Source organism: Tachypleus tridentatus, chromosome 1, assembly GCF_004210375.1.
Source record: "Tachypleus tridentatus isolate NWPU-2018 chromosome 1, ASM421037v1, whole genome shotgun sequence".
In the NCBI taxonomy this organism is placed as follows: domain Eukaryota; kingdom Metazoa; phylum Arthropoda; class Merostomata; order Xiphosura; family Limulidae; genus Tachypleus; species Tachypleus tridentatus.
The window spans coordinates 140,040,598-140,066,717 of record NC_134825.1 but is presented as its reverse complement, the minus strand read 5'-3'; the positions used below and the strand labels follow the sequence as shown (position 1 = coordinate 140,066,717).

The 26,120-nt window shown below is 30.8% G+C and overlaps 1 protein-coding gene across 1 annotated transcript; it reads left to right on the top strand.

The window, feature by feature from the left end:
- Nucleotides 1-832: 832 nt before the first annotated feature.
- Pop4 (ribonuclease P/MRP subunit POP4) lies at nucleotides 833-24,102 on the top strand. Its single transcript, XM_076455367.1, has 6 exons — nucleotides 833-1,111; nucleotides 5,526-5,581; nucleotides 13,318-13,523; nucleotides 15,633-15,698; nucleotides 20,625-20,791; nucleotides 23,862-24,102. Exons 1-6 carry the CDS (start codon nucleotides 1,066-1,068, stop codon nucleotides 23,996-23,998), a joined length of 678 nt encoding a protein of 225 aa, XP_076311482.1. The 5' UTR covers nucleotides 833-1,065; the 3' UTR covers nucleotides 23,999-24,102.
- Nucleotides 24,103-26,120: the final 2,018 nt, after the last annotated feature.

Here is a 26,120-nt window from a genome sequence, read left to right as displayed (position 1 = left end):
CCTTCTCTGAAATATTGACAGAATACACAAGTCCAAATAACGAAATCAGTCTGACAGACATAATCATTAAAATAGTTATGAAAAGCATCGAAAAATACCTACCACAAATATTAACATACATCATGAACTCTGTTAAACATGGATAAATTCACACTATTACACATCAATATTCAGGGTGCTATTGCTTTCAACACCTCTCCCCGTTAAATTTATACATCTGATCTTTAGATAAAATCAAATTTAAATAATAATTATTAATAAAATAGTGCTAAAATAAATAAAAAATAAAACAGCCACCTACATACTAGACTTAAAAAAATGAAAGAAAAATATAAATGGACACTGCCCTGAAAAGGACCAGTTTAAAGTTGATATTATTACATATTAATCAGTCCATTCCAACAATGTAATGGAAGGAGGAAGAGGTCTGGTGTACCTGACCCTCCTGGGTATACAAAATATATATACCCAAACACCAGAGAGAGAGATGGAGAGAGAATGCAGTTAAACAACAATTTTACGAAACTTTAAAATTATTTTAAAATACCAATAAAAGAGACGTGTATTTAAAAATCTACACGCCCCTAAATGGGTTAACGGTAACTTTAGATACATCCAACCCTAAAATTCGAGGCTCGATTTTCAATGATAAACAAAAGTTTAGTTATCTCATTTAATAGCTTGAACTATGTGAAAAATAAAGAAAAACAAAAGTTCATGTGTAAAATTAGCTTGCTAAATTAGCAACAGATTTATCGTCGAATAAGTAATAAATTTCTTCCTGAATATTAATATTAAATATAGTTGTTGTTTTTGTTGTTTTGAATTAAGCACAAAGCTACACAATGGACTATCTGTGCTCTGCCCACCACGGTTATCGAAACCCGTTTTTTAGCGTTGAAATTCCGCAGACATACCGCAAAGCCACGGGGGGGGGGCGTTAAATATAGTAAACAAGTGCAATTGATATATCGAAAATGTAACTAGAAAAGGTAAACAACTTCGCGTAGTTAATATTGTACGGCTTTAGGTTCAACGCGTGTTTACTGTTAACATTATACCAAAATGAGCGATTCTCCTTTTTTAAAACCCGATGATGAAAGTGTAACAGGTTAGTATATATTATAAGTGGCTTTTTAACTTAGTTTAATAAATTGTTATTACTTTCAATATTTCAATTCGTATTCGTAGCGATACTCTTCAAAGTTCCTTAACAATTTGTAGTTTATACTTACTATAATTTGTGCATGTTATAAATACTGATGTAGGGCTCGACTGTAGTCAGGTTAGAAAAAGTTCAAATTTAAAGAGTGGTAATGAGTGGATACGATAATACACGATTAAGTGAAAATATTTTATTCTTGGTGACATTTTGGGCATACGCCCTTGGACAGGTAGTCTATAAAATTTCTTTGTACCATGTTTACTGCCTAAAGAAGGGTATCTGTTCAAAGTAGTTTTGAGACATTTATCAACTTATCCATTATAATAATTAATTATAGTTCTTATCTTAATCATTTATGCCCAGTGTTGTAGAACAACAGTAACTGCAGACAGTTTAATGATTTAAAACTAGAAATTATAGATTTCTGAAAATCATTAGTCTATAATTTAACTTTTATTTAAGGCACCATTAAGTAATTTATCTGTAATAGAAAAAAAATTATGAGTATAATGAAATATTTATTGATGAAAAAACAAGTTATGTAGCTTAGAGAATAACTTATACAAATAGTTGATTTTTATTGTCAGCAAATATTATTTTATGCAAGTAAACGTAGTTTCTGTATTAGAAATTAATCAAAGATACATAGAAATGTTTTAAGAAATATTCAGTGTGTACATATTCTATGCCTTGTTCTGTATCTGACATATCACAATCATCTGATAATTCTGAGTCATAAATCAAGAGTACCCAAACATTAATTTTTTAGTGCTATAAAGAGGGTCGAGATCAGATAGAAGGACCTCTATTATTTTTGAAATGTCAGTAAATGGTACACAGGTATTTGAGAATAACAGATAATGCCACTCCTGTTTTTAACAAGGGGGATAAGAGTTGCCCAGAAAATTGTATTTATAAATCAGGTAGTCTAATAACTATGGTGGGAAAAATTATTGTGTGAGAAAAGAAGCTTTGCAAAATAATTTATAAATCATTGAAGTGTGATATAAATGAGAGAGCCAATAAGGATTTACCAAAAGGATTATTATCTTATAATCTATTAATCTTTTTTTAAATAATAATACTGGTGATCTTTATGATGAAAAGGGTATGAATTTGATGTACTTAAATTTTGTGGTTTCAAGGTAATTGCAGTTTGGAGAACTTTCTTAGACCTGTCTCATTTATCTTTTCTTGGAAACACTTCATTTTGAAATGAAATATGTGATGCTGTTATGAAACTTTTTTAGTCATTATCATTGGATGATGTTTGTGGAGGTAGAGAATGCTTATTTTTATGTTCCTGTTAATCCATCATTCTGTCAGTTCCTGTTTTTGGTGTTATGGAGTAGTTTACTGGATGCAGGACACTGTCTTACCTCCATGATCACTGACTCTTGCTTTAAAACAAACCAACTTTTGATGTTACATTTCTATTCATAAATACAAAATTTTGCAAAAATTTGATATTACTTTGATAACACGTAAGATTCATACTTTATGAAACATTATAACTATAATGGTGATTTTTTTTATTTTTAATGATATTTCAGTTGTGGGCAATTGCTCTAAGTTTTTCATTACATGAATTTTTATTTGTGTTCAGATATAATTTTTCTTTTTGCATTAGTAAATCTTAATCTCTTGTATTCAACTGAAAAATGTGTTAACAATTGTTTTATTGAAATAGAATTTCTTTCTAATGAGATCCTAATTTTTATGCAACAAAGTGCTAATTTTTTTTTGCAACAATATGTACTTTCTCATCTTGACAAATACAAGCTGTAATTACCAAATTATCTGCCTAATTAGATTCTCACTTGGAAACAAACATTCTTTTGAAATAATTTTCCTGACATAATTAAGTTCTCACTTTGAAACAAATAAGCCTAAAATTGCAAACAAACTTTCAAGATGTCTTTAAAAAGAGTAATAAAAAAATTAAAGGTAGATTATATAAAAATAAATATTTGGGTGAGATATAATCCTTTTTTTTTTTTTTTTTCCAAAATCTGGCAAGACCTTGTCCATATTCCTAGTTTACCAGTTCTTTCTTCTTCCCTTAGGTTTGGTTTTAGCTTCATATGTTTTCTTTCAACATTTCTTCACTTACTCAACATCAACTTTAACCTTGTCACTTGTTCTTCTCTTCAGTCTCATACACTCAGTTGACTACCCAGTTGGATAATTCATAGCTTTACACCTTGTTTAATACCATCATATTATTTGGTACATCTGGGATTTTGGATCAACACGATTCAGGGATATTTTTATCCTATGATGTTGCAAAGTTTGGAGTCTTATATTTGTACTCTTCTCTTTTCCCCACCTACTTCTAAAGACACTCTTGGGGTGTGCTGACATATGACATGTCTAATAGGATCTTGCTTTTCAGTGGCATTTGTCTTCAGACTCACTGTTTTAGGGCTTTTCTTCTATTCTGGTACTCTCAATCTTATTTAGTTTTGGCTCAGTTGAGAGTTTGTGTTCCACCTTATCTGCATTCTTCACAAATATTTAGGGTGTTGTGTTGGGAGAACATCATAGTTTGGATGCTTGGTATCTTCTGGAACCTGAATCTCATATTAATCTTTAAAATCTTTGTGCAGTTCAGTAGGTTTAAAGAAAGCTTCTAACTTTTCTAAACCAAAATTGTTTTTTTATTTCACACAACTCTTCTATGCTCTGGCATGTTTCAACAGTCAGGAGAAACTCAATCTCATCACCTCTGTTTTGATGTGGTTTTTTTTTCATTTTTGGCTCCATTCACATTCTTTGAACGTGTCTTGTGCCATGTGCTAGGAACATTTTGTGGATTATTTTTACCACAGATAAGTGACACCATCTTACAGGGAGGGCCCTTCTGTTTGTTGTACTAAAGATGTGGTTGTCCTCTGATTGATACCTTTGCAGCTATGGTGAACTATCCTTTTCTGTGTTACTGGTATTCAATTCCAAACCCTTCTTGTTTAGCAGTGGATGCTCTGAGCCAAACATGGGAGAATTGTTTTTTTCTATGCCTACTATATGTTTCATTCTCCTTTTCAAGTATTGGCTAAAGTTTATGATTGAAAGGTTAAATTCTCTTATGAGTCCATACTGGTTAACTTAAGTATGGATTCCCTTGTCTGCATCTTCTGTTTAGAGGGAATTCTATGTAGCTACTTCTTTGGAGACTCCCCTGTACAAGCCCTGAAGCTTCAACTGACATTGTTATGTAAAATAAAGTAGTAGATAGCCAGGGATGAGCCTCAGCAAAAAATGGATAATTCTGAGCTACTCAAGAAATTCTGTTTCTTGTCTTTCATCAACTCCTCGACAGATTGTCTTATTCTTAATGTCTGTTTTTTTTTCAGCTTCCGGTCAATTACCTCTTTCTTTGTGAACCTGACGATGACCGAAGAAGGTCGAAACGTTGTTCGCTCTTCTATGTAAAATATTTTCTCAACCCAAACGAGCCGTTTTTGCATATAAATTTCTCTGAACTCTGTCTTATGATTCAACATCCTTTCTTGAATATGGTGACCTACAATGGAATTCTATATTTTAAATCTTAGCTGCAACCTTAGAGAGTGAATTGGTAGTATCCTATGCCATGTACACCATGTTTATAACCAAGATTTCCACCATTGGTTGATCTCAACATCTACAATGTTCATCATTGTGCTTCAATGCTTAAGGTTTTTACCTGAATATTTGCAACTTTTACTTTCCTTAGTTTTTATTATGTACAATATTTTAACTTCTCTATTCTTCTCTTCTGTCTAACTATAATTCTTTGTTATTATAATATTTGTTGACATTTATTAATCTGTTATTATTTATAAACTTTTCTTTCTTTTCTTTTATATCTTTGTTCAATCCCACCACCTATTGGTTTCCAAAAATCAGGAATTTTTTGGACTTCATTCTGATTCCTGTGTTTCAATACTTTTGCACTTTCTCATTTCTCCATTGGTCCTACATAATGAGGAAGTGGTCCATTATTTCATTATCTTTGTATATCTTTGTACATTTCTTTAGGCCTCACTAAAGCTTGTTTGACCAAAACCAGAATAATGACTGCCTTACTTATTTCAGAAACATGTAGCATGCTAAGAATGTGGAAAACGTTTACTGCCTTTTTGGACAACCTGCTTAGTCAGCTAGTTCTTTGACTGTTTCTTCATTTGTAAGCAGTCAGCATATGTGAAGGACATACTGTAGCACTCTCAGTGGCTTTTCCATATTTATCCACTTCTGACTGTATAATAATTTTTATATTATAATGCTTTCAAATCATCTTCTTGTGTTTTATTATTTAATACTGTTCTGTGGCATATATGGTGGTGACTAAACTTATACATAACTTTTATTTTAGGCTCTGTTTTTAAAGATCTTCCATTATCAATATTCAACCAAGATGGAACACTGAAGGTATGTGAATTGATATATTGATGTTAGTATAGTATTTGTATGATTTATCATTCTGCTTAGTTACTGTGAAATGTTTCATAAGTGTTATAAAAACAAAATATAACATATATAACAGTTACTAGTTGGGTACTATAAGTTGAGTAAATTTAAAATTTAGTTTGAGTTTTTATAAAAAGAAATATGAAACCTCAGTTACTTTGAATTAGAATAAATACTGTATCTTTGAATGTTATGCTTACTAATTTATGGGGTTATTTAGTTTTTGAATATAATGTTTCATACACATTTTAAATCACTGTTCAACAGTTTGACTTCCATATTTTTCTATATGAACTACAGCCTCACTACAGCCTAATGAAACTTCTGGTAAATCAGTTTAAGATTTAGATCTTACCTAAAATGTATTTACAAGATATTAGTACTGGTTCTTTGTTTTTTAAAGCAGTAGTGGTGTGGGGTGTCAAATGTATTTTTATGCATTTAACATTTGGTATTGACTATACAGTATATATTTGTACCTACATATTTTTCAGAACTTATTTTCTGATAAGGTACTTAACTTCTGCTCACAGCTATTCTCATTCAGTGCTGCCCTCTATTTGCAAGTTGTAGTTGTTTTTTGCATGCCACAAGCTTTTCACTCCTATACACTCCTTAATTCACATGGTTTAACTGATTCTTGCATGCAAATTGTCATTTCATAAATGTCCATCAATAATACTGCCACACACTCACATGAGTTATGCTCTACTCTACCTACCACTTCTCGTTTGGCAGTATTCATGTTCAGATGTGTATTTAGTGCTCTGTTCAAGTGTTTTTTTCATATCTTTGTATCAGTTTCTTTCACTAAGTTTACTATTCATTATACAGTAGTGATATTTGTAACTTACCCCAAAGTGGAATTATTTTATAATTCTATTCAGTTATGGAACTGAACACTTCTTTATAAATAATTTTCAAAGGGTGATGTGGGATTCCAGCTTTATATGTGAGGTAATGTACTGTACTGAATGTTATAATTTTCCTGTACTTCTCTCACACTTCCTTTGCACTGAAAATCAGTTCTTTTTCTCCCTAAACTTAAAATAATAGTTTGGTAGAATTGAATAGAGAGAGTTGTGTGCATTAGAAGTGTGTGTCACACTCCCACTGGTGGAGTGTTGTCAAATGATGATTTATAAGTGAGATGCAGTTGAACCACAGTGATTATGTGAAATATGGGAGTACAAGGTTTATGGTATGCAAAAATGTTTTTTACATGTGCAAAGAGCAACAATAATTGAGAATTGGTGTATATGTAAGAGGAAGTGAGAACCTACGAGGAATACAATTTTAGTTTCGAGTGTGTGTGAGCATCATTTTAATGGGGGCAATCTACTGACAAAAAAGAAAAGTGGTTCCATATATAAAAATTATGATATATTCAAAAGCCAGTGCATTTTGGTAACAATGGTTTTTATCATGTTGCTTAGCATTAAAAGTATAACTTAATATTGTTGTTTTGAGGCTATGTGTTGAAAGTGTAAATGAAATGTATAAACTACAAATATGAGAAAAAAAAATTTGTTAAAAAAAGATGTTTGTTTTTATTATTTAAGATTAAAGTCAGAAGAAAGGTTATATTTATAAACAGGCTGAATCCTGTAAAGATACAACAAAAGTATATATTTTATTGTAAAATGTGTTCAGAATACACACACCTGCATAGTCATCTAGAATAAATCAACCTAATAACCGAAGCAAAAGTGAATACTTTCACTGGTAGTAAAATATAACTAAGTCTTCGTGGGCAGGATTAAAATTATCAAGTGAGTTTTAATTTAAGTAGAATTTTATGAAGAACAATACTGGACGGAGTCTTATTTTTACATTGTAGCTCAAAATGTAATTAAAAAATTAGACTAAGTTAGCTCTGTTCTGTTGTGTTTTTTTTAATAAAAGGAAAATAAAGTCAGTTTAAGCTTATTATGTTATTTTGACTTTGTTTATGGGTACTTATCAAATTCACTCTTTGAAGGCCTAGCAGACTTTAATCTGAGAAAGCTGACTGAAATTATTCATCATTTGTATGAATGTCATGAGAAGGAAATTGGAGCAAAGAGAAACATTGTAAAGAAGATATATGGTATCTATTATATTCAAAATCTTTCCACTGCATTCTAAGAAAGGCACAAAGGAGAAAAACAACAACCTATGAATAGAATATTGGACTCAAAGATTCTGTGGTATATATTTATTCTTTGAATCACTTATTAGTTTAAATGTACAGAGATCTGTTGCATTTATTTAACAAATGAGGTGGTAGGCCCTTGGACCAATTGTAATTACTCCAATAATGAATTAAATGTTTTTCTGTGAATTCACCAATCATGTTATTTTATTAACTGTCATAATCACCATCATCAGGCTACCTACCAGTTGAATTAGTTTCTCTATTCAGTTATTATATTGTGAAATGGCTCTGAGTTCTGGTGATGTATCATAAGTCTTCTTAAATCTATATCACCAGGAGTGTGAAAGAACGATGGACGAGAAAAAAAAGAATTCTGCACATGGCACTCTAAAGGTAGAGCCTGTTGAAAAGGAAAATTTAAATAATGTGAAGAAAAAATATGCAGGAATTCTTTAAGAGAAGGATATATTAGTAACAGAGGTACATATAATAATGAAACTATAATTAGAAAACAATTTCAAGTGTTCTGTGGTTTACTTATTAGTAATGTTGTTTTTTTACAAGTTTCAAATATTCATGTGGATACTTTTCATACATTAGTTGTGAAGATATCATCTGCTTTCATTAACCTTCAATCTAAAGGTCTGTTGGTGTAGACAAGCTTCAAGGAATAGATGTGAAGATATGGTCTGTAACTTGTGTTGGAACATTCTGAAGATTCTGGATATCAAATTACAAAGAGAACTTTGAAAGCAGCACTACAAGTGTGATGTGGTTTTCAGATTCTTACCACGTGTTTAACTTAGCATAGTATACACCATGAGACAATTACATAGAATCTACAGATGAGCTCTTTAAATGAGAGTATATTCCTCAATTTATAAGGTACCAAAAAAATTTTTAAAGTTTTCAAACAGATTGTCTGGTATTCAGATAAGGAATGGCAGACATGTTTGAATTTTTATGTGAAATAAAGCATTAATCATTTTAAGGATGTAAAGAAACAATAGAAGTTTATCAGAATTGTTGTGTGGCATTTTGACGTATTAAACTCTGGGGTTTCTAAAGCACACCTAACATATCAAAGAAGAACCATTAAGATAGATTTTTTTATCTTGAAAATGGCTGTTACTTGAAAAGCTTCATGTTGGAACAGATTTAATTACTGCAGTATTCAAGAAAAATAACTTTGTTTCCTATGTTCATTTCAACTGATCAGTATGTTTTTTTTCTTCATAAGAGCCATAGCAGAATTGAATAACAGTTCCAACTTATTTTAGTTCAAATAGGCTCTGCAGAAATTGTTTGTTTATAGCAGTGCTGTGCAGTGGCAATTTTGCAAACATTGATAGAACTACTGTAAATTCTATGGTAGAATTCTGTTCTCCACAAAAACTTTTAATTGAAATAATTCCTTAGAATGTGAAATACATTTAGTTTCCAGTTACACAGAGATATTGAGTACAAAGAATCTAAGGGAGTAGCAGTGCAACATTTCGTTCACAAGAATATCAAAAAACAACTTTTTCTGACTGTAAAGTTATGTTACTTAATAAATAATGAAATCACTGTCAATTTGTATTGAAATGTTAAGAAGTCTGTTTATCCTTCTGATGCTGTTTGTAAAATTGTTGACTGAAAAATGCTTGGTTTGCAAACAGTAGCCCTATGCACGTCAAAAATAACTTTCAATGGTGTTAAAAAGTATTTTTTATTAATTACATATATTTAAATCAATTATCAGATTTGAATTTGTATGTAAAGATTTGCATGAGTCATAGATGTCCAAAACTGCTTATAGTTTCACACATATGTGGAAGAGTATACTTTGAAAGCAACAACTGCAAATTCTTTTTTTCTGACTTATAAATTGAATAAAGTAAATTTCAAAAATAATTTTTAGTTACAGGGTTTTTCAAGTGAAAACATATGGTTAACAGGTTTAAAATATTGAAAACAAACAAACATATTCATGTTGCACTTCCTTTTCAAAGTAGTATTTTGTTTTTTGCCAGTAACTGAAAGAGTGTGTTATTTGATGTTTCTGTTACTAATAGGCTTATGCACATAAAATAACAAGATAGTTCTTGATATAGTATTTAGTATAAGTGTTGAATAACTGTTGCAATGCCTTGAAACAAATGTTTGTTTTATAAATTTACGAATCAATACAAATATGAAGTTATCCCTGATGTATTATTATTATAAATCATCAAAATTATAAAAAAAATTAACTTGTACCAGTTTGTTTTACATTTCTCTTACTTTCCAATAAATTTGAAAACCCAATCAAAGTGTAAGCCTTTTTTGTCATCATCAGTCTTCATTATGCTCTTATGGTGATAACAATAATAATTGAATTTAAAAACTAAATATATTTTAATGAAAACATATATTAATAAATATTAAAGTTATTATAAAAATTTTCCTTAGAAATGTATAGCAGAGCTAAGCTAATAAACTGGCTTTAATATTTTAAAAATGTTAGAGACAAATATGATCAGTATACGTGTGAACTGGAAACCCTGTAACCATATATGTCGTATTTCTGTGAAAAGTCTTGCATACTTTGATATATAATAAAATATTATGTATGCAGTCTTCAGAAATGATAAAAATAGTAGCCCTATTTTTTAAAAAATAAATGTGAAATTTCTGTGATAATTATCACTTTGTAGACAATTGAAATTATTAGTTTTCACCTTGTTCATTATAGCAAAAAAAGTAAAATTGTATATGTGGAGTCCAGGCAAAAGTACATAAAGTTTAGTTATCTGGCCATACTTTATCTTACATAAGTTATCTCTTCAGTAGAATGTATAGTTCAATGGTAAAAGCACTTTGGGGGAAAAAGGGATAAAAAATTCAATATAAAATAAAAATAAATAATAATTATTTATAAGTGTTTTCTTATAGCAAAGCCACATCGAACTATCTGCTGAGCCCACCGAGGGGAATCAAACCCCTGATTTTAGCGTTATTTATAAGAAACAGATATATATATATATATATATACATACATACCTGTTGTTTTAAACTTTTTAGAGTACAGTAATACCCGTTTAGAGTTCAGGAAGAGTTCCTGAGAATAGAGCTATAACAAATCACCTCTTAAACAGGATCATTTTAACATTACATGCATGGAGATATCTAACTGAAGGTATTGTTTCTTACCTTTCAATGGTGTACAGGTTTGTTGTTTAGGTATTGGTAAATTACTTACTGTAATATCATCATTGCTAGAAGAAAAAAAAAAGCAAATTTTTATTACCCTTTAATATTTCTTGGTTACAGAGCCATCAAATAGAAATCAGCACCTTTCCACCAAGCCTACATATTACATCCTCTCTTGCAGGATTTGTCAGCACATGTAGTTCTCTTATGTTTATTAGTTTTAACCAACAGACAGGCAAGGTTTATATCTGGCAATTGAGATATTATATTATGTTGTTTTCTGTACCGAGATTAATAAATCACTTTCTAAGAAAATGTTTTTTTTTGTCCCACAAAAGTAATGAATGACTTTTTAATGGTTCATATTGTGCAACTAGAAATACCAGAAATGGTTTATGGTTATGGAACATTGTTTGCTTTTTGCATATTATTATTCTGTGTTGTTTTTCATATTATTTTATTAAATAAAAATTATTTAGGACACTACAATCATCAGTATGATAGTGTTCAGAGAGTTATGGATTTTCAGCATTTCATTTTCTTTCTCATGGAAAAAGTATTTTCTCAAAGAGACAAGATCTATATAACAAATAAGGTTAAAGCTGGGTCTTACTGTATATGTAAATATTTGTTTTTTGTTTTTATTTTGAGTGCATAGTATAACTACATAGAGAATTTGGTTTTTGGAAAAATTACACTTCTAGAAGCATTTTGAGTATAAAGTTGGCAGACACTTCTGTGTATGTAATTTGATTCTACTGAATATGAATTTGCAGTCTGCCAAATTATATTTTGATTCCACAACTTTCAAAATGCTGAAACATAAAATAAAATGACTACCATTATGGAAGTTTAGGAGAGGTCAGAGCTGCTCTTTTTATATGAATTGATATTATTATTATGAATATGTGTGTTTTGAAGCTTAAAATGTATAATTCAAAAGTCATTAAAGAAAGAATCAAGTCATTTTACTCATATTATTTTCATAATTCCAAAGGCACTGAAGTGATAGGCAGTTTTTAGAGTAGTGGTCATATTATCAGAATGCCCAACCACCATCTCTTCAGGAAGAACTTTCATGGAAAGCTGAGACAAAGAAAGTGGAACCAGGATCATCCGAGAATGAAGTTGAAAGACTTTGTCAAATAAAGACAACAATGATACAGGATTACACCCTGTGTTTAAGGGCAGTCAACACACATTGACCTTTGATTACAACAGCTGGTAAACTCTTCAAGAAGAAAAGACGAAACCGCCTTCAAGTCATATGAGATTGTCAGTATAACAGAGTTATGATAAGTGCTACAATACTTTCTGTATCTCTTTTGCATATGCCTTTTTGCATCAAGAATGAGTCTCACCAGCCACTTGCACAGCCAAAAGATGACCAGAAAAGGAATGCATCATGTTATCATCACAAGCAATGGACAAACAAAGAGAATGGAATTGATTCATTGCATAGCTTGGTTTTTAAACTCCAATAAACATATTTGAAGTTTACTCATTAAATGAAAATGCAGCTTGAAGGTATGTTTTATAAGAAGAAAAAAAAGTTGAGTATAATCAATTTACAGATCAAATATTTTGTCTTTTATTCAGTCACATTTCTCAGATTTTCAACCTGTTTAAAAAGATGTAGATATGGTGATTTGTGTGTTTAGTTGTGGGTGTATTCCCAATATTACTAGGTTTTCTTTGTGTTCATAGGCTGGTTGATTGTGGTTAAGCACATGATGTAAAACATTCAGCAGATCGAAACATATATATAAATATATGATATGATTCATATAGATATGAATAACTGCTGAATTAAAAATAGACAATTTGAAGATAATTATTTGCTAATGTGTCATAAGCACTTGTAACTGCATAATGTGTCTTAGAATTAAACATAATTGTATACAAGCTAACTACAGAGGTATTTTGTCAAGGAGGTTATGATGTTTTTGCACTGTCTTAGGTTTTGTTTTCTTATTAGTTACGTGGGCTACCTGTGATGTTTTAAGGTTATAGGTCAGTACACTTCAGCTTACTTGTTTCAGTAGTGGGGGACATTGATGAGGATATTCCATCACAAAAAAAGCTTTCTAAAAATGAAAAAATGAGAAGGGGCATTTGAACTTCTTCCCTTACACAAATTATGGGTATGGTTAGAGCAACATGGCATTTGTAACATAATAAACTGGGTATTGATTGGTCTCACAACATAGTGTGTCTGATCCTGGAACTTGGTGAAAGAGCAGCACCAAAATCACCAAGTATCCACTAATACACATTAACTTCAGTGTTATAGTTTTTGTCAGTAACTTATAAATCTGGCTTTTATGGAAAACTGAAAAAGTATAGTTGAGGCTCACTAAGAGTTATTTTTTTCTTATGTGTGTAGAACGTTTCAAACAAGTTTGTTTCTACATTTTTAAAAAATCGTGTGGATCCAAATCTTCTCAACCTAGAAGAACTTTCCAAATATACCTTTCCATTAGAACAAATCAGAGTGAAAAAAAAGAAATGTTCCAAGAAAAGGCAGCAACTCTTAAGTGTTTCAGAGAAGAAACAACTTGGATTATTCAAAATTAATACAAAGAAATTAAAGTAAGTTTTAAGGTTTTGCTGTAAAAACCATTTAAATATAATAACCTACTCACTAAGGGATAGGAAACTAAACTACTCCCATTAATGTTAAGTTAGGTATCTTCTCATACTTAATGTAGCAAATGTACTTCAAGTAATATTTACCTATATAAACAGTAGTGTCCATTGTGTCATGTTTTATTTGTTTTTGTGTTGATGTATTAAGTTTTTCAATATAGTGTTTTATTCCATTTATGCAATCATTTAATTAAAGCAGCATTTCCCAACCTTTTTGATACCAGAGACCAGCTTGCTGCCTCCATAAATTATTGCAGTCTACTAAAATGTGTACCCAATAAAAAAACCATTGTTATTTACAGATGAATATTCTGTCAGGTTTTGTTTATTTGTTTCTGTGAAATCCCACAGATGGGTAAGATGGTTGTAACATACCAGTGATGACCATGGATGGTGTGTTGGGAAGTACTGCTTTGATCTTATGGTCATGGGGTTCACCCATTTGGCTACTTCCTGTATGGGGAACCATACACAGTTCAACAATACTTACAATAACTCTGATCTTTCTTAACATATCTTCACAACAATTGGTAATATTTTGTAAAAGATTACAAGTATTTTTACATAAAGCATGAGAACGTTTTAATTAAGTGTTTTAGTTACACTCAGCCTCTGAATATTTCAAATATTACCATCAATGTACTGTGCAGTGTAATGTGTAAAAATATAAAAAATGTAAGTACCTTTAAAATTGTTATTGTATTATCTGTGAAACTCTTCATCATTTATATTCCTAATTGCAAGTTTTTACTTTTTTAGAAGAGGTTTATTTTTTATTTCTGTAATTTAGCATTATTAATTATTGTGGCACATCAGTGAGCATTCTCAGGGTTTCCTCTCCATTGATACTAGCTGTCATTAGAATGTTTGGACATTTGCCTACTACATGACACCTGATGAAGCAAGGCAGTTTGGCTTATATTTTTAAAAAAATTATTAAACCTTTTTAATATGCATTTTAGAACATAACTAACACATGGTTAACTAATATATAAAACGTAAGTAAAATTTAGTAGTCTATCTAATTAAGATACTTATAGGTGAGAAATAGTGCTAAAACACTAGTAAGCAGCAGCAATGCTGAGAACTTCTATGTGGAATTCTTCACACAGTTGGAATAATAGCTGTTGGGAAATAATATTTCAAAGTGTGGTTTTGTTATTGGTAACAAACATCTAGCTCAACCAAGTATAATTGTCTGAAAAATTGAGTGGGTGTGGCATCTCTCAAAAGTTCCAAGAAATTTATTTCTCTTTCTTCTCATTGTCCCATAAGAGTCTTCAAAGAAGAATGTGTAAAGAGGGCAATTAACATAGTTTCTGTCTTCTGTACATTGAAGTGTAGTGTACAGAAAGAAGTAATGTGTATCTGTTGTTACACAAACCCCCATGCTACCAATAAACATCACTATATATGCAGTTCACCCATAGCATACAAAAAAATTTCCAAACATTTATATTGCTGTATAGGATGTTGTAGAAGGTAAAGTACTACAGTTTTATCTCATTTGTCAGACACAAGGTGACCCACTATGTACATTTTCAGAGTTTTATATATATATATAGTCAAATTTTGCAGTATTATGGTAATCTCATTTATATATTGGTGAATAATGAATATAGGAGTGTGATAAAACATGTTTTTTGATAAACTGTTTTTATAAGGAGTGTGTATGGAAAAACATTGTAATTTCTTGATATCTCAACATATCTTCTCTGGAATACATTTTTTTTGTGTGTTGTTCACACTGTTTGCTAACCCTAATAAAAGCTGTAATAAATTGTTTTTTCAAATTTCAATGCAGAGCTTATAATTTTAATTTTGTGCTGGGATCAAGTTGTAACCCTAGTTGTTCTGCAATATAACTTTTCAAAGGTGTGCTGTTGGGGGTTAAAAGTATTCAAAATTTTAGGAAATATGATTTCTTATGTCTGCCAGTTTCACTTGGTGATGCAAGTCTCACAGTCTCACTCGTATCTTATAAAAGATATTTAGTCAGCTTTAATGTTAGTAAATAGAATTCTTTAATTGATTATGGGATTTTTTTTGTAGATTTGATGACTTTGTGCCCATTCATAATCTCTGGGTCCAGTACATGGATGAAGTTATACAGAAAAGGTTTTTTTTCTTTTTTATCAGTAATTATGGTTTAAGTAGTTATTAATGTTTTGTATAAGTAAACAAAAGCAAGGTAAATAAGAGATTGTACAGAATTATATATAAATGTTTTTACTCTTAATGAAGGATATATTCTTGTGTAACATAAGTAGAAGTTAATAAAAGTCTGGAATGTGTTGTGTTTTTTTTGTTTTGTTTTTACTTCTATACTCTTATAAATTGTCAATGTTAGCCTAATGGCATGATAGTAAGTTCCATATATTGGGTAAAACTGGAAATCCTTCCCCCTTAATGCAACTACTTTAAAAAATAAGGTTAAAATATTTGTAATTGATTTAAGAATTTACCTTGTAATTTAAAAAGAATGAATAATTTGATCATTAATGATTTACTCCAAACATTGTTATGTAGCTGAGCTTCACTATTTCAACAGAATTTTCAGTTTGTCTTCAAATACAACTACATGTTTGAAATGTTGCATTATTGCAGTGGAGAATACTAATGTATTAAACATAAACAATTTTTTTTGGCAACTGAAAATAAAGTGCGTTTTAGGTATTTCATCTCAATGTTTCTGGTAACCATTATCATGATAAGTGACTATAGTGTTAGCTAGACCTGTACTAAACTCCAGCTGCTAATGGGAAAGCTCACTTTTAAGACAAAGTCAGGAGACAAGAGGTGGAAGTTTAGTAAACGTAAGACAAATGGTTATTCCAGTAAGACATGGTGATTAAACCATTTTATATATATATATATATTGTTTTTTATTATACAGATTTTTTCTCTTAAGTTCCTTCCTTTGTTTGTTTGTGCAGTTCTTCAGGTTTTTTTTGTTGTTTTTTTTCAGTCATAACTACCATCACAGTTACAGAGATGTTCAGCTATGGTTGAGGACCTTGTTATTGTATCTTATATCACTGCTACAATTCATAGTTTGGCAGCTTAAATGTTTAGTTCATTTGGCTGAAGATGGTCTTCAGAAGAATGGTATGCAATAACTGAATATGACTTTGCGCTGTTGATGTGAAAAATGAAAAATTGTTTGTGAGTGTCACAGTAAGTGCATATCTAACCATTGCTGTGATTGTTGTTGTTTTTCAATATGGTGCTTCCCTCTTCTTGCAAGATCAGTTATTCCCATTCAGTGCTGCCCTCTATATGGAAACTTTTATTACACGTACCACAAGCCTTTTTGCAACACCCTGTTGGAATCATCATGCATCACCTATACATCAGTAGGAGTATAGAACATTCGTGTTACTCTTGTAATTCTCTTTAATTTAATATACTTCATTTTTTTTGCAAGAGTTTCAGCTCACTTACCTTTATTCTGGTTGCATTTATTATTTACTTAACATGCTTTTGCTAACTACTACAACATGAGCTCCAAAGTTAATATCACCACTTCAAGTGTCTCATGTTTGACAGGTACTTTAACACAAGCTTCAGGTGCTGGTGACCCAACAGGTGATTTGACTACATTTCTTGGATGTGAGATTGAACATTCTGTGGGTCAGCTTCCATTTCCAGAATTGCCCTGCTTCTTCCTGAATGTGTGGAACATGAGGAGGCTGATAAGGACTTTGCTTGCCTGTTTCCACCTTCTGATTTTGCCGTGCCTTCCCATATTCTACCTGAGTGATCTTTTTGGTTTTCCTAGGTTTTTTCTTATGACCCATGTCCTTTCTTACTGCATGAATATATTTCCCAACCCTTTTTGGGTTTTCAGGGCTTCAGAGCCCTTGGAGTCTTAGGTGGCATTTGTCCAGCAACAATATATCTTTTCCAATTTGGACCTGGGATTTCCTGTTGCTGGTATCTCAGAGTTTCTCATGAGGTCCATTGACTGGGGATCTCCAGTCTGCTTGCTATTAAATGAAATGCTTATATTATTTACTTGTTGTGTAATAACCATTGATATCATTTTAGAATCATCAGGGAATAGGTTAAGAAATGCTTCTTATCTCTCTACATAACTGATAGCTATTACCTTACACCTCTACTAAACAGAAAGGTTTGGTGCAAAATTCCCTACATGTAATACATGTACTGCACCAGTCTGTAGCTCTTCACCAATAGGTGTTGACACATCCTTCATGTGCAGTACTCCCCTTGAGCATATTGATTTAAAACTAATTCTTTCCTTGACAGAATTATTGATTTACCTTTTCATTTCCTTTATGACAACTGAGGTATGTGGCAGTTGTATAATACTATTTCTCAAATGAGCTTTTTCCACATATTTTACTCTTATGATGCTGTTCCCTTTTTATCCCTTACTTGTTTGTTTTATTATTACAGGTTCTTTCAGCTTGTGTTTCATGCTGACTCTTGGTTGCTGTGGCTAGGAGATGATCTGATGATCTGGATTGTTACCCTGAAAGCCTTACTGAGGTTATGTCACACTAACCTATTAGTTACATTACCCATTTTCTTCCTCAGCTATTGCTGAGTTCACTTTTTTCAATTCTGGGATTTGCTTCCTGGAGTTACACTCCCTTTTCTCCACTTGAGATCATTCTTTTATTCATACCTTTTAGGTAATTCTTCATCCTATGGCTCTTTTCTGGTGTTTCACCCTTCCTAAGCTGCCAGCAATCTTAAGGCTTTGTTGTTTCTTGAATTGCCACTCAGCTTTAGCCCTGTGGATTATTAGCTCTTACACTTTGTCCTTCTGTGAATTCATTTTGCAGGAGTTTCTTAGATCTCGCCAGATTCTTCTCTTAGGAGTCCTCTGTCGTGCATAGCCCACATCTGTATTTTTTTTCCCCTATAAATCGTGTTGGCATTCACATGGAGACTGCATTGATTGCATCAACATTTCCATAACTGCCCGGACACTTGACAGTTTCTAGTTCTCTCTTAGAAGGTATCATCTATTATGATCTCCCTTCTCCTTTGGGTTAACTGGTCAGGCTGCTGAGCCAGTAGTGATTCACACTCAATATCTGTTTTATTTGGCAGTCTTTATCACCTCATTTGCTGGATGGTCTCAACTTTCATTTCCAAAATGTAGAGATCTAGTTTCCAGAGCTCTCACAGCCTGCAGTTGTGTATGCTTTGGGGAAATTTCACTTTTCTGCTTTTTGCAATAGATTCTAGCAGATCAGTAAAATATATCTGGTGACCCAGTGTCATCTTTCACTTTTGTACTTCTGTTTTCTTCTTTATCACTCTTATGGTTGCTCCAAAGGTTCCACACAACTCTGAGCATCCATCTTCCTCCTCTTTCTCCATACTCCCACCTCTTAGAGATATCCCTCTAGCCAAGTAGGATACAGTTTTGGATACCTTTGCCCTTTAGCCATTTGGTTTCTTGCATGGCAGTTTCTACACATCAAATGTCCTTGAGATGTTGGCATTTCACTGTACTTGCCACTGTAATTTATTATGACTATTTGGACATCCTAATTTGGTCAGGTTCAACAATCCTGATATTTTTTACAACCATTAATCTTTTCACTATTTTATGAATTTATGTCAGTAAGTTTGGAATCAAGTTGTAAATTATAATCCAAACTTTATATATGAGTTAATTTCTTAATTTAAAAGTAAATTACACACCTAAATATAGATTTTAATCAGTCACATGGTATGTTGAATGGAGCATTGGTTAAAAGTAGATGTTTTTGATGTCAAAATACCAAGTCTTTAGTTTTCTAGAAATTAGGAACTTAAGTTATCAATATTGGCAAGCTAGGATGTAAATTAAAAACCTTATGTCCTTTTATTTTGCTGAGATATGGCTTGTGTACTGAATCAAACACAGGAGCCCTGTTCTCCTCTTTCAATTTTTGGAAATGGCCTCTGATATACACTTATTTCAATATATTACATGTAAATAACCAACTGACAGCTTAGAATCTCCCCTACTGATTTTCTCAGCCATGTAAAGGCTACCAGGCTCTTTCAAAACCAAAATTTCAAGAAGGTAGGCTGTGTCTTTAGCCTGTTCCAAATCATATATATATATATATATTATTTTTTTAGACCTAAGTACAACTTCATTACTCAGAATGATAAATTATAGTGAAATTCTGTGGTATTGGTATAGTAATTTATGATTTTTTTTGGTTATTTGTTAAACCTAAAACAAATATTTTTTTCATATCCTCCACATGTGAAATTTTAAAAGACTTAGGAACCTATGTCCAGCAGCAACCAAGCTCAAAGGTTGTAGCTAGAAGAGATAATTGTTTGCTTTAATGTTTTATTTATTGCTCTATATTTTAAGATATGATATGAGACTTATGCTACTTAAACTAAACATTTGTATTGTTGTTTTATAATATGTAGTCATTCAACCAAAAGAAAAAACAATAAATGATATAATTTATATTTATTTCCTAATTTTTTTATGATGGTTACAAGGTTGGTCAATTTAGTGAAATATTTTATTAAAAAATCTAATTTTTGGTGTACAACAAACTTATAATATTTACTAAAAGTTTGTCAGATTTTGTGAAGGTACGTATATTGTATCGAAAGTTACAGGGTAAATACTTAATGTATGCAAATAAATATATGAACTTGTGTATATTGTACTGAGACCACTGTGAAAGGGTATATACTTGTTCTTGGTATCTCTTATTCATGTTCTTGAGCTACACTTTTAGGCTGATGACAGTGACATTTGTTTATTGATTTTTCACTTTCTGGGAACTTTAAAATTGTGTCTGTACCTTTTCCAGAATGAACTTTTGATATACAAAATGTTGCCTTGCCATTGGATAAAGGCTAGTTGTATGATAGACTGGCACAAGGTTATAGTTCTAAGTTCTGTGGAGGTGTAAATACCTCTCTGAAACACACATTCAAGTAAGGAAAATGTTGATATTCAGGGTTACAACATTATTTTCTACTCCTTTTTTTAATCTAAAACATAACAGATTTACATGTAAACAGTTCTTATTTTTATTATAGCAGTGACCCCAGTCAACTACATCAAAAACTAATGAAAGCAGACTACCATGGCTGTTTTCTAGTAGTGTGTGCAGCTCGTTGTTCCTCATATGTAGGAGTTAGTGGCATTGTTATACAAGAAACAAGAAACACGTTCAAGCTCATTACAAACAAGAATAAAGTAACAAGTAGGAATTTTATTTGATATATCTCATCAGTCTTTCACTTTTTTAACAGATACAGCATAATTTGATAACTTTAATGTACAAAATAAGAGAGAATTTTTATGAAGGTTAGTCTAAATCAAAACCAACTTTTGTTTTAATAAAAGTTTTAATACACATATCAGCTCTCTTGAGATACAAATCAATAAAGAATGTTTAGCAAGGATTAAGTAGTTAAGTTTTAGTAGGTTTATTAAGAAGTTAATTTTTAGTATGTTTAACAAGGTTTAAGTAGTTAATTTTTAGTAGGTTTTTTTAAAATGTTAATTTTTAGTATGTTTAACAAGGATTAAGTAGTTAATTTTTAGTAGGTTTTTTTTAAAATGTTGATTTTTAGAAAAAAAACAGAGTAGAACTTTTTACCCTGACACAGATTGTGGTTGTGGGCTAATGACACATAGCCATTTAGTCTGTTTTATAGTTTTTCACATATTTTTTTCATAGTCAGGATTTTTTTATGCCTGAGTTACATGACCTTTGATTGGAGCTGGGGGATTTATCTATGTTACAGATTATTTATGGGTATTGATTATATTGATTAGAATTATGAAAACAATCAATTAATTAAAATTAATGTTTTCGTTATTACTTTTGTTTATTTTTCCAACTATTCAAGTAATCAAAATATTTTCATTATTATTTTCAATTAATTTAAGGCTGTTCAGTTTATAATTTCTCTATAGGCACATTGTGCTATTATATGTTACGGGTATAGAATAAAACATTTTTCACATAATGAAAGATGAAATCAATATCAGTCGTTCCAGCCAACTAGTTTTGATAACATAGTTACCATCAAAAGGGCTGTTATTTTTTCTTTTTTTATAGTTGTTTAAGAGCTCATGGTTAATTCTTGTTAGTGACTTGTCAGGAATTTTGTAAGTTAGTGTTTTGTAGTATTCATATTTAAAAATAAGGTCAGGAGTCAAGTGGTGATAGGTTGGTAAGTAGTAACTGAGGGAATACTTAAAAATGGTGTTTTTTAAAAGACACATTTATTGGTCCATTGTCTCTGTTTATACTCATAGATATGTTTTTTGTCAGTTTCTAAGAGATTTACATTTTTCCAATAATAATTACCATCACAGTTCCAGAAACTTCCAGTTATAGTTGAGAATATTGTATTACCATATTTTGTGTTCTTTCAGTCTAGTTTATAATTTCCTTCATGTTTGCCCTCTGTATATTTTATCTCAACTACAACTCATGTAATAATATTGCATCTTTGTCTTCACTGTTTTTAGTATTTTTAAGTATTTGATACAGGTTCACAGATTTATTTTGGGCAGTGAAATTTACTTTATAACCTTTTAATTGGAATGCTTAAAAACCAGTGTAATGGTATTTTGATTGGCTAGATAATTTGTATAATGAAAAATAGCGATAATGTAAATATTGATTTTGATTATTTTGTCAGTCATGTGATTAATTGATTAAGGTGAATAAACTTGATTAAAAATAATGTTGTAAAATCATCATAATAAAATTTTGATTACAGAAGAGTTGAACTAACCAGTAACACTAATTTGAGTTCAATTATTCTTTTACTTTAATTGTAATTTTAATTACTGTGTAGTTAGAGTAATCTAAAACAGTCATGATCAAAAGCACTAGTGTATATTTTTATGACATTAATTGTAATTTTCATTACTCTGTAGTCGTAATAATTAAAAACAGGACTAGTTTGAAACATTTGTTGATTACATTTGGAAAATTAGTCAAGATCATTATAATTTTTAATAATTATTTTACATGAAACAAATGGATATAAGTAATGCTCATAGACAAATCAGTTTTATTGCCCAGCTCTGTTTCAGAGAAAGATATAGCAGTTTTTTTCTGCACCATATTGATTTCATTATCTGTTTGTTGCTGTGAATTAGTTCTCATTTGATTCACTTATTTATTAGAGACTTCACACTAATTTTTATGAATTTGACTTGTTTTTGGTCTAAACCTATAAAAGAAGTTTACTTGGTGCATTTGGTTTTTGATTAAAGTGTCTTAAACTTTTTATTAATTTAGAAATATTTTTTAAACTCTGTGTGTTTTTTGCTTACCTAAATTGTAAGTTATTTTTTTGTTAAGTCCTACAAGGTACATTATTTTAAATTAAGAGTTGGGAAACCATTAACAAATAATATTTTTTTTTGTTAGGATGTTGTAAACAAACTGAAAAAATGTACATACACATGTTTGATTTACTGCCTTTATAACCACCTACTTTCTTATTTATACAGAAACTACCTAGTTATAGAGAAACAAAAATTTGACATGGTAATTATAAAGCTAATTAGATATACTTATGTTATTTTATATAAGAGTTAGAATGTCTTGTTTCATCAGTTCTTAAAAATATGTTCACAATATTTTTGGCTATAAACCCAATAATATCTTGGGATGTTCAGCCAGCTTAGAATATTTAAGTTAGAACTATATCCTTATACTAAGCTAATATACTACAATATTTATAATGAAAGTATAATGATAAGTATTAAAACTGAAAATAGCAAAACAAGATGTATATTAAACACCAACCAATACTTATAATTAATCACAATAAAGAAGTAATAGGTTATATAAATGTTACATTATATAATTTTTGTACATTTTTTGAAAAGTATGTACTTTAGTAAATCATGGAAACTTTTTACAACATAAATGAATCTTTTCTAGTGGAATTATTAAGTTATTTGAGATTACAGATGAATCATGCTGAAATCCAAGTGTTCTATAGAAATAATTAAATAATAATCATATAAATTGACTTTAAACATTTTCTTAAATAGTCAAAGTTTATTAATATTATAAAAAGCATTCTACTGAATTAGATAAAATTCAGTATTAATTTCATATAATTTTATTTGGTGAATTTCAAGAATGTATGAAGTATTACTCATGTAAAAAATCAATATGGACTTTGATATGATATTAAAGTGATGAAAGTTTAACAGATTAGAAATTTATAAAACTTGCATAATTTCTTTTATAAAGACATTACACAGTAATTATATGTTACTATGTATTTTTACAGTCATCCCAAAAAGGAATACCAACTTTGCCTTTCAGCACAATGGTAAATTTTACAAAATTGTTGGGAACAACTTTCAGTCACTCACTTATGAAAGAGCCAAGGGTAAACAGAAGCAAGCTAAATGTATGGATGTGTGAATTCCAGTTAGATTACATATCAGAAAGTGTAATAAAGTGATTTTTATAGTGTGTGTACATACATTTGTATATTTTGGAAAATAAAATGTAAATTTTCCTTAGAAGCAAAGTACGTGGTGAGATTTCCTCGTTCTAGTCATAGTTGTTCTGGCAGCATTTAAATATTTGTTGTATTTCATTTTTGTTGAACTATGAAACTAGGAATGAAATTAATTGTATCAATTGTTTTAAGTTTTAGTATGAAAGTTTTAATTTGAATTATTTTTTTCAACAAAATCTAAACCTTCATAACCATTAACCAAATAAATAAGAAAAACTAGCTGTGTTATCTGCTACTGCTACGGTTGAATATTTAGTGGAAATTGTAATTCTAAGCTTCATGTAGAAAACACAAATGCATGTATCTATGTCTAACAGGTTAACTAGATCTAAGTTTAGCCACTAGATTATGTTCTATGTGATAACGTAATAAAAATTGTTAAATTGGTGCAGCTGTTGGTGTATAATTAAATCTGTGCTGATAGATATAAGTAATGTGTGTTGTGTACCAAACAAATTGAATAACAGATCTAATTGAACTTAGATGTAAGCATAGATCAAATGTTCAATTAGTTTTCTGAAGATTGAACAAATAATGTTAGATCTAGAAGACTATAAGTGTCACTCCAAGAAGTAGTCACCATATTGGAGTGGCACTTATAGTTTTCTAGATCTAACATTATTTGTTCAAGAAGTAATCACCATATTGGATACCTGGTCTTCAGTATCTAATTTGGTCCTCTACTCAGGATTTACCAGTTCTGGCCCACCACCAAAAGCACTTAGTTGAAGTAGACCCAGGTAGCAAGGTGGTCAGTGGCTTGGGTCCTGAGTTCTCAGGTAGGTAATAAGTGCACTCATTGAGGTGATATAAATCCAGTCCAAAGCAAGCCTAGAACTTGGTTAGAGTTGAACAGAGCTATCCAAGGACCAGCCAAATGTTAGAGATTTTTTGTAGGACCACATCAACAAGTAAAGTGTCTACAGCAACCCTGCAAAGCTTATTTTTTGAATATGCCTTGCTTTGGGAGAACTTTATTATTATTATGATACAGAACTAATATTTATTTTCTCATATATATCAAAATTGTAATTATGTAAAACTGTTTTACTAAATTTAAAAAAAGATCATGTATACTGTGCAAAACTTAAATTGTTTTGCTCACACTAACCAAGAGATTAATGTGTATATTTACCAGTATTGTACAGTGGAACCCCTCTAAAGCAGCCACCTTCAGGACTGAGACAAACTGGTCTGATTAGAGGGGTTCCACTGTACATAATTAGGGATTATGTAAACAAAAAGAGGGACTGTGATCGAGTGACCGAATCTGAGGGGTGGCCACTTAGAGGGATTCCACTGTATATACTTATGATATGCAACAGATTGCCCAATGACCCATGTGTCCAAAGCAAACTAAGCCACCATTATCTTCAGGTATTTCTGGATAGCTGTCTTCTTTTATGACTTGGTAAATTTGGTGCACAGATACAGTTGAATTGAACTAAGAATTTCAAGCTAGCAATCATCCAATTTGATATTCTCCATAGAAAACATCAGTTCATACACTGTAGAGAGGTTGATAATTTTATGCAGGTATTTTACGAAGTGAAGTTTGGGAGTTTTGGGTCTAATCTAATTGCTCTGTTTTGTTTTGTTGCAGTTTTTGATTATATTTTTTTGACATGTTAAATGTTATTTGATGGTGTATTCTATAAGAGGCATATAAATGTTTTACTTGTTGATAATTAGTCCGATACATTTATTTAGACCTGTATATTTTGGATGTGTTTGTTTCATGTTAGACATGTGTCAAGGATAATACCAAGAATTTTAATGTTACCATTCATTTTTTATTTGTGTTTCTCCTAATTTTAATTTGTTTTTAATTTTTACGTGTTTTAGTAGGTTTTTTGAAAAATGCAATTGCTTACATTTTGGTTTGGTGAAACATACTTTGTTGTATCATTCTAGAATTAGGCTTAGTAATTTTTGGACTTTTGCCATAGCAGTTAGTAGGTTTTTAGATATGCTCCATATGGGGAGTGATATGTACATATTAAATTGAGAAATGGGATGTCA